Raw genomic sequence first — 10,496 nt, 5'->3', positions numbered from 1 at the left:
AGGAAAACTCGGAGCTTGAGTTAGCAAAACTAATTTGATTTTCAGGGAGTGTTCTGTTAGAAAAGGGCTGGAATAACCGAAGATTCTCTTGCAAGTAAGCAAAAACAAATTTGTTCCCAGGGTAAGCGTGCTCAGTATACGTTGGATTGGCGTACTGAGAACTATATAAAATAATGTTATTCGAAACATTTGAAGGGTTTTTGCGGCTGTTGGGGGAAATTATTTTACTGTGTTGGAACATCGGAGGGTGCTGAGTTCCCTTGAAGATGTTTTTACGTGCAATGCAATCAATTTCGTCAGCAAGCAATAGTAGGGGTTGCTGTTGATTTCTACTATTTGATTTTCTTTGGTTGCTTTCGGCTATCTGTTCCTTTTGAATAACATCAAAAACTTGATTTGGTGATTGGGAATCAAAACTCTTTCTTGAAAAAACGCTGCTGATCATTTTAGGCTCAAAAAGGCTCTCACTTTGAGTTTTCCAAACAATATTGGTGGAGAGCGAAGCCATCCTGAGTTCACAACCTGTCATAAAAGTTGCTTATTTTCGAGAGATCGAGATGCATCTCACGACTAAACACTTCCTGATCAGGCGTCCATTTAGCTCCCTGCCATCTAGAAAATTTGACAGCCAGATTCTATCGAGCTTCAAGACGTATAAATTGGCAACAGCTGATGATTTAAAAAATTTGACAGCCAGATTCTAGCGAGCTTCAAGACGGAGAAATCGGCAAGAGATGACGAACAAAATTTGGAAGCGACTTGTCAAAGAAGACCTGCCGACACTACTCATGAGATCCAAAAAGGAGTGAGAACAACCAGTCGCCGCTTAGAGTTAATGACGATGTCTGGATCCTGAAATACATAACTCCTCGTGGAATTTTGATGATTTTGTATAAAATTGGGCCAAACTGTCGGCGGCGACAAAGGTTGAATGACCATTATTTCATTTGGTTGTCGATGAGTGTACTGATTGTTAGGAAAACTCGGAGCTTGAGTTAGCAAAACTAATTTGATTTTCAGGGAGTGTTCTGTTAGAAAAGGGCTGGAATAACCGAAGATTCTCTTGCAAGTAAGCAAAAACAAATTTGTTCCCAGGGTAAGCGTGCTCAGTATACGTTGGATTGGCGTACTGAGAACTATATAAAATAATGTTATTCGAAATATTTGAAGGGTTTTTGCGGCTGTTGGGGGAAATTATTTTACTGTGTTGGAACATCGGAGGGTGCTGAGTTCCCTTGAAGATGTTTTTACGTGCAATGCAATCAATTTCGTCAGCAAGCAATAGTAGGGGTTGCTGTTGATTTCTACTATTTGATTTTCTTTGGTTGCTTTCGGCTATCTGTTCCTTTTGAATAACATCAAAAACTTGATTTGGTGATTGGGAATCAAAACTCTTTCTTGAAAAAACGCTGCTGATCATTTTAGGCTCAAAAAGGCTCTCACTTTAAGTTTTCCAAACAAAATTGGTGGAGAGCGAAGCCATCCTGAGTTCACAACCTGTCTTAAAAGTTGCTTATTTTCGAGACATCGAGATGCATCTCACGACTAAACACTTCCTGATCAGGCGTCCATTCAGCTCCCTGCCATCTAGAAAATTTGACAGCCAGATTCTATCGAGCTTCAAGACGTAGAAATTGGCAACAGATAATGATTTAAAAAATTTGACAGCCAGATTCTAGCGAGCTTCAAGACGGAGAAATCGGCAAGCGATGACGAACAAAATTTGGAAGCGACTTGTCAAAGAATACCTGCCGACACTACTCATGAGATCCAAAAAGGAGTGAGAACAACCAGTCGCCGCTTAGAGTTAATGACGATGTCTGGATCCTGAAATACATAACTCCTCGTGGAATTTTGATGATTTTGTATAAAATTGGGCCAAACTGTCGGCGGCGACAAAAGTTGAATGACCATTATTTCATTCGGTTGTCGATGAGTGTACTGATTGTTAGGAAAACTCGGAGCTTGAACAGCAGTTGAGTTAGCAAAACTAATTTGATTTTCAGGGAGTGTTCTGTTAGAAAACGGCTGGAATAACCGAGGATTCTCTTGCAAGTAAGCAAAAACAAATTTGTTCCCAGGGTAAGCGTGCTCAGTATACGTTGGATTGGCGTACTGAGAACTATATAAAATAATGTTATTCGAAACAACATTTGACGAGTTTTTGCGGCTGTTGGGGGAAATTATTTTACTGTGTTGGAACATCGGAGGGTGCTGAGTTCCCTTGAAGATGTTTTTACGTGCAAAGCAATCAGTTTCGTTAGCAAGCAATAGTAGGGGTTGCTGTTGATTTCTACTATTTGATTTTCTTTGATTGCTTTCGGCTATCTGTTCCTTTTGAATAACATCAAAAACTTGATTTGGTGATTGGGAATCAAAGCTCTTTCTTGAAAAAACGCTGCTGATCATTTTAGGCTCAAAAAGGCTCTCACTTTAAGTTTTCCAAACAATATTGGTGGAGAGCGAAGCCATCCTGAGTTCACAACCTGTCATAAAAGTTGCTTATTTTCGAGACATCGAGATGCATCTAACGACTAACCACTTCCTGATCAGGCGTCCATTCAGCTCCCTGCCATCTAGAAAATTTGACAGCCAGATTATATCGAGCTTCAAGACGTAGAAATTGGCAACAGATGATGATTTAAAAAATTTGACAGCCAGATTCTAGCGAGCTTCAAGACGGAGAAATCGGCAAGAGATGACGAACAAAATTTGGAAGCGACTTGTCAAAGAAGACCTGCCGACACTACTCATGAGATCCAAAAAGGAGTGAGAACAACCAGTCGCCGCTTAGAGTTAATGACGATGTCTGGATCCTGAAATACATAACTCCTCGTGGAATTTTGCCTTTTGGCATGTGTTGGAGGTGTACCTTGGACGAGATGGACAGCACCGTGCGGTGAAGGTAAAAACTGCTCACGTACAACATTCGTTCACTAAGTTTCCGCACCCGCCCATTGGCCCCCTTTTTATAATTTTTACGTAACGACCTCTAGGCTAGGAAATTTGGGTTACCTCTTCGACCACCTCTCCAAATGTTGCTGGCCCCCTCTTCTTCTTGGATCATGTTGTGTAACAATCAATTCAAGAGTGACAGTGCAGGAAAACTTGACTCAAGTCCTTGAACAAGTTTAAAACGACTACCCTCCAATATTTAATCATAAAAAAAACTGTAACAAAAACGAATACAGTATTTGTTACAGTTTCCGTACATATAGAACACTAACTACTCGGAACTATTACTTGAAAATCACTTGAAATCCAGCTATTTTCCATCGAGGACGATCAGGAATATTGAAGAAAAATAATTGGAGAATTTCTCTTGATCTAACAATTAAAATGTAGTGAGTCGATGCGCTAAATCCTTTTTTAACTTTAATTTTAATTTAGCATAGTTTTCAATATAATTTATAATTAATTAATAAATATCTTAGTCCAAAAGTGTCGGTCATCTTACAAGGTCTTGTAAGAATCTTGCAAAATTATACATGATCATACCGCAGATGCAAGATAATCGTTTTTAGCAAGTTCTTGTAATATAAACGTCTGAGTTGGACTAGGGTATTTCTGATTGAAAATGAGCAAAAAATAATACAATTAAATACAACTAGTAAACTCTATGAGTTGCGTTTTTGCCGTATGCATCTCCTCTCTTAATGTCCAGCCTCGCTTCAGAGTTAAATAATCAATCCTGTCCATCAAAGCTAGAGTAATATCAGAACTCAGAATAATTGGAATGCTTCCCAAAATCAAAACCTTCAGATTGTCATGCCTAACTTCCTTCAGGCAAATTTGGACCAAAATCTTTAACTCAGTTGCATCCATCAGAAAATTGCAGGTGACTGTGAAAACTTCCAGAGTCGAAACTGATCCGATAAGATTGACAATGAACTTAACCATTTGGTTGACTAAATCTCGTTTCGTGTCACATAGGCTACCGCCCTGTCCCAACTGAAGATGAAATGTAGTGACAGAAATGTTTCCCTTAACTGATGTTTCTTTTTCGTTTGTCCCCCCCCCCCCGCGCACTTACAGGGTAGATGAATTTGGCGACCCATAGCGCACAATTGTCATTTTATTAACTGAATACGTTAGCATGTAATGGCTTGTGCATAATTTAAAGATCTCAATTGTTTTTAGTTGAGTTTTTGAGTCGAAGCAGACCATAAATTTTAATTCATTTTCATGCTTCACTGATTAATTGATCAGAACCCGGGTCGAATGTCCTCCCTAAAATCCTCCCATTTTGATGTAAAAGTGGGGGGGGGGGGGTAATTTGTCTATGGGGGGTAAATTGATGTAAGAGTGTGGGGGTAAATTGTGTGGGGGTAAAATGATGTAATAATTGGGCTGCCAAGGGGGGTAAAATGGTGTATGAGTAAGGGGGTAAAAGACAAATTACCCCCGAACTCTTACATCGTTTTACCCCCCTTGGCAGACCAAAAAAGATGTAAGAGTGGGGGGTTAATTTGTCTTTTACCCCCTCACTCTTACACCATTTTACCCCCCTTGGAAGCCCAATGCAGCCCAAAAAGACGTAAGAGTTTTGAGCTGCATTTTCCTAAAAAATCCTCCCATTGCAGCCCCACTCTTACATCATTTTGGGTGGAAAAATTCAACCCGGGAAAACAAACGGAACCAGGTATTGGTGAAATCAAATCATTCTGAGAAACAAGCGCCTACGATGAGTGTCAGCGGCGATTGAAAACACTTGGACGTGATAAAACCATAGCAATTTTAAACTTTGGTCATAGGCTCTCGGATTCGTAATCAATTCGGATCTTTTCCTTTTGTGCCCAGGCTGACTCATAAAAATATCCGCTTTTCCGCACCTGATTTTCAACAATGGAGTCCTCTTCAACGCTCATTGGTTGAAACTAACTTGTCTGTTTAACAGCATCTGTGCATTTTGTATGGAGGTTCTCTTCTACAGTTTTCACAACAGAAACTGCTGGTTAAAGTTCCTCTATATACGGAGGTTGCTGTTCAACAGCATGGATTTCATCTGAGTTTTGATATTTCATAATTCGTTTTCGTTAAGAGCTACATTGATGGGTTCAGCGCTTAGAATGATAAAATTCTGAAAACGCTCATCAACCTACAGGGGAAAAATTTCTCAATTTAAAGAGAAGCCAAAACTTGCCCTGCTATGCTTTAAACTACATCTTTTCAACGTCTGAATGAAAACAAAAGTTTCAATCTCACTTGACATACTTAAAGCATTTTTGACCGTAGGGTGAGCAAACAGCCAAAAAAAACTGGGGTAAGAGGTTGAATTGATTTGAACAACTCTTTGTCCCGATGATAAAGCTGTTTTCAAAAACGTTTTTTCGTTTATTTTGAAAATTATATTTATCAAATTTGTTTCATCAATTGTGGAGTTCCGAAACAACGAGAGAATAACTTTTTCCCAGATGAGCTTGTCGAAACATGCCTGGACTTTGGGTACGAGTTTGAATTGATTTGAACAGCTCTTCAACCCGACGAAAAATTTCGACGCTGCTATTTTTTGAGAAGTTTATTACCCTAATTCATTCAAAAACAACGAGAGGACAAATTCTTTCCTAGACAAGCTAGAACGAAAATTGTTGGAATTTTAGATACCTCTTACAAAGACAAGTTTTGGACATGAGTATCAATTGATTTGAACAGCTCTTCGAACTGATGAAAAATTTTTTTGACGCTTCTTTGAAAAAAGTTTATTGATTTAATTCTTTCAAAAACAACAAGAGAACAATTTTTTTCCTATAAAAGCTAGAACAAAATTGTTGGAATTTTAGAGACCTCTTACGAAAACAATATTTTGGGAGCGGGTTTCAATTGATTTGAAAAACACCTCGACCAGATGAAAAAGCTGTTTTTGAAAGAAACTTGTTCGATTGTTTTGTACGAAAACAACAAACGAACGTTTTTGTGCGTATATGTGCGTGAACCTCTCTCTCTCTCTCTCTCTCTAGTACGTGTGTGTTTATCTATGTGTGCGTGTTTTTGTTTCCGTATGTGTGTGTGGTGTAGGTTTGTGTGTGATGTGTGGGTGCTTGTGTGTGTGTGTTTGTGTGTGCGTGTGTGTTTTTGTGTGCGTAGTATGTGTCTGGTGTATATCTGCGAATTTTTGTGTCGGTGTTTGCTATTTTGCGTTTTGTTTTAATTTGTTTTGTTCTTGTATTGGTTTGGAGAGAGCGTTTTGAGCCAGGTTTATTTTACTTAGCGCTTTGCTCCTATGGTAATGTAACACTCCCTCACTACCAGTCCCAAGACCGAAATGAAAAGGCAGGAGGGGTAAAAAACAGACCATGCTGGAAAATCTCAAAAATCCGGTTTTTAATTGATTTTGATGCTTTTTCTACACTACTTTAGCTATATTTTGTTCAGAAAAAGCGTCTCGTGCGACCTATAAGCATACCCTAATGCAACCATTGTCTAGACTTTCGTGAGACGTCTGATCAGACCGTAGTGTTTCGATTGTCCAGTGTTTCGTGCGACCTATGATCACACTGTAGTGCGACCTTGCCCTCTGATCTGACCGTATTGAGACCATTGTTCAGACCATCGTGCGACTCAAGCGTTTCTCAGACTCTGTAATTTGGGTCGAACCACTCCACCAGTGTGCGACCCAAATGGTCTGATCAGAGCGGTGTAGGGTCGCACAAATATAGGTTTTTCTCCCGATGGAAAAATACTAGGTCTTCTCCACATGAAAAACCTAGATCTTTCCCTAGATATGACAAAATAAACTTGAAACATTTCCTGTATGTTCAGCACTTTAACACTCGTTGCTGCCAACTGAACTCTGATGTACTCTAGAGCCGTAGGAAGTGACTTTACGTTGCCATCGGGGCTAGGGGGTTTTAGCCGACATACAAATTAGAAGATACGCCGGTCGAGAGGTTTCATTAGCTTCAGAATTGAATGGTAGAAACCAGAAGTCTACAATTCGAATTGTGTTACAGGAGCCTTCGTCTTGATATTGTTTGGTTGTCATAGGTTCGCTGGTGCAGCCACGGATTGCCGAGTTTTTGCCGCACTATCAAGTGTATTTGATAGTTAATGTTTGTTTTGAAGTTGCGCGACGCTACTTCACCCGTTTTGCGTGCGGTCAAATATCATAAAATGTTTCTCTCAAGAGGCTCACTAAATTAATAATTATTTATGTTGGCTAAAATGTATGTCGGCTAAAATGCATGTCGGCTAAATTGCATGCCAACCGACAGACCTTCCACTGTTACCATCAACTTGGAGAAACAACTCGGAGATATTAGTCGGATTAAAAAGTCTACAGAAAAGGAAAATTGTCGTCTTCAGAGTGACGCATTTCGATGGGAGGAGATGCCGATTGTCTCAAATCCAATAAAAGTAATCCCATTAAGTCGAAATAAAGATTTCCTAAAAGTTTTTTACAGAGGGACTCACCTAAAAGGTAGAGCCTAAAATTGGTTTGTTTGCATCATAATGTTTTGTCGCTACGCGCAATTGCTTAGGTTAAAAAATATCTTAACATCATTAGATAAAAAATATCCACCTATCAGAAAGTACAGCATCAAACGATAGAGGTATTAAAACGATCATCGTTACGACAATCGTTAAATATTTTATCTTTTCACGCAAAAATTTTGCATAAATCTGAGAAAAATTAACAAAAAAAAATTAACACACCAGCAGCTGATTTATGATTAAAAAAAGAAACCCAACGAAAAATTGAAAATAATACTTAGAAAATTTGCAGTAATTAGTCAAAAAACACTGATTTATATACCATTATCGTTAGTCTTCTCTATCGCACTTCTATGTGCTCCTCACCCTGAGAAAAATTTTGTGCATTTGTATCCACATACGGGCAAAAGCGAAGTTGAATCCCCAAACAGCGTATTTGTAGTGTATTGCTTTTGGCGGGAGTTACAATGTTGCTAATAAAAAGTAAACGAAAGTGTATTGAGCAAGCAAATGGAAATTTTTATGTAAAAAAAACAAAGCAGGACAAGTCATGACTTACAATTCAGCGAATTTTTACTGACTGAATGAACAATCAAACCTAGACGTGACAATTTAAAGATTGGCAAACTATTGAGAAAAAGGACCGATTAGTAGAAAAAAATTATAAAAATCAAAGTCAACTTGCTGCATTCGACAAAGTCAACTTGCTGCATTCGAACAGAAAACCACTACCGATAAAGCTAATTTTGGTTCAAACTACGTTTTCCTTCATGACATAAAAATTGCTGAGATAAAGTTTTAAGTTGTAAAATCCCTCGCTTTTTGACTGCGCTTCCTGTTTCAACGTGACAAAAATCTTCACTGCAATCTATTCCCCAGCTAATCACTTAACAAATAAAATGAGCCTACCAATTAATTCTAGTATTCAATTTAAACAAAAACTGAAAAAAATCAACTTGAAAAACCAAATTGATACCTGAAAAAAAATCTGAAAATAATTCTTCACTAGTTGCGACACTAAAAACACTGTCGGAGAAACAACTTGCAAAACGAACAGTCTTCATTCAAAAAGAACCAGTTGATATGAAAACTAACAGAAACAGCATATACAGATGAAAACGAGGAAGAGAAAATAAACGGAAATTTTTAAAGCCTTTAAAAAACTTAAAGCTCTATTTCCCGACAATTATGCTGGGAAAAATTTGAAAAAGGTTCTGCTAGAACAATGATTTTGCCAAAGGCAGTCCGAGAAACACTAAACAACAATAAGACAGACAAACAACGAAAAATTCAATATTTTAATTCAGTAAAAAAACTATCATGCATATAATTGAAATGTCAGTTCATAGTAAAAAAAACTTTAACATTAGCTGTCATAACTATTGAACAAGAGAAACTATTGTAAAAAAATTGACTTCGGGAAAAATGGCCAAACACGTAAAATCCGATCGAAATGTCTCCAAAAGTTGCGTCGAAGATAGAGTCGAAAATGACCCAAAAATTGATTAAAATTTTAACATACAACAGACACAACTCAAAATTAATTCACATCATTAAATCAAAAGATTGTCTAAGATGCTATATAAAAATGAAAGAATTCAAAAATTGTTCAACATGTCAAAATGTCAAGTTGCGCCTAAAAGAATACGTTTTTTGTCACATGGTCGAAAAGAATTCAAAACGAACCAATAAACGGCTTGCAAACTATAAAACTGCCCGGAAAACCTCACTGCCCCAAAAAAAAATCATGTGGTTTGCGAATTTTTTTCGACAATTACTTTTTGCTCTTTCTCTCTCTCTCTCTCCCTCCCTCTCCTCTCTCTCTCTCTCTCTCTCTCTCTCTCTCTCTTTCTCTCTCCCCCCTCTCTCTTTCTCTCTCTCTCAGAAAAAATGAACGAATAAAAGCCACTAGAAATTATTTCTCAACTTTTAACCTAATCAGTTGTTTTTACGTTCGGCGCTCAACTGTCTCTTAAAAATAATCCTCTCATCTAGAAGTCTCCAATTCATTAAAAAGATCGCTATTATTTTTCTTCAAGTCGTAAAAGACAGTGCCCCAATACAATTCAAATTATTTGAATTGTACTAAGTAAATGGCTCCAGTGTAAATGATGTCGCTTGAGCAACGAACACTCCAAGAAAAATAATTTTACCCAGTCGTTTACGCAATTTGCTTGATATACTAAAAAAATTACGATTAAACGTACGAAACTTTTGAGCTTGCAATCTATTGCAAGGCCAACTTACGTCATTTAATAACTGAGACTACTATTTAGCTAACAAAGGCTCTAACTACATTATGCATATTTCACATAAACTCCACATTTTTTTTCAATTTTTTTTAAACATTTTTCTCACATTGTTTCCAGAAAACACCTCAATGCTGGGATTCGCTTATCCGCAGCTTCCCAAGAAAAATCATTATTTTTAATCAACTTAGCGTCTTTTGACGAAGTTTATATAGAGAAAAGGTTCAATGGGATGACTTTTTTACGCACCTTTAAGACCTTCCTTATCCTTTCTATGTTTAAACATAGGCAAATTCATAATCGAGTATTTACGAAATTCAGGAACAGAATCAATTTCCAAATACTCCAGATTTGGAAAATGAATTGACAAAAACTCGCCCAGTTGGTCATCGTTTCGTTCATAATGAAGAAAGCTTAAATATTTAATTTTGGGAAAAAACGCTTCAGAAGTTGGAATTGAAGCCAACTGAAGCAACGAAATTGTTCCTCTGACTCGAAGTTCTCTTAAATTTTTAAATCTGGTAATGGCCGAAATATCAAGCTGGCTATTATCATAGCAAACGACGTCAAGTTTATTAAGGTTGCTAAAACTCCATCGCAAACAATTCAAATCGTGTTTGTTTTGAATATAGATATTGGAAGATAAAATTCGATCACACAACGGGAACTTATCCCAGCAAACGGACAAATCAAAGTCCAAATTTATCACAGTTCGCTCGTTGCAAACGATGCCAGCAATTTTACCAAGATAGTAAACATTTCGATCTGTACGGAAAGATAAAATCTCGCAAAGTTAAAACCCGAAGTTTTTCTCCA

General features: G+C 37.6%; 1 protein-coding gene across 1 annotated transcript; it reads right to left on the bottom strand.

The window, feature by feature from the left end:
- Nucleotides 1-3,529: 3,529 nt before the first annotated feature.
- LOC142354254 (uncharacterized) lies at nucleotides 3,530-10,490 on the bottom strand. Its single transcript, XM_075406514.1, has 4 exons — nucleotides 9,930-10,490; nucleotides 7,214-7,337; nucleotides 6,751-6,838; nucleotides 3,530-3,954 (listed from the first exon to the last, which is right to left on the bottom strand). Exons 1-4 carry the CDS (start codon nucleotides 9,976-9,978, stop codon nucleotides 3,598-3,600), a joined length of 618 nt encoding a protein of 205 aa, XP_075262629.1. The 5' UTR covers nucleotides 9,979-10,490; the 3' UTR covers nucleotides 3,530-3,597.
- Nucleotides 10,491-10,496: the final 6 nt, after the last annotated feature.

This window comes from Convolutriloba macropyga, chromosome 15 (assembly GCF_964194025.1).
Source record: "Convolutriloba macropyga chromosome 15, txConMacr16.3, whole genome shotgun sequence".
Classification (NCBI taxonomy): Eukaryota; Metazoa; Xenacoelomorpha; order Acoela; family Convolutidae; genus Convolutriloba; species Convolutriloba macropyga.
Note: the sequence above shows the minus strand (reverse complement) of the source record. Positions and strands in the feature narration are given on the sequence as shown.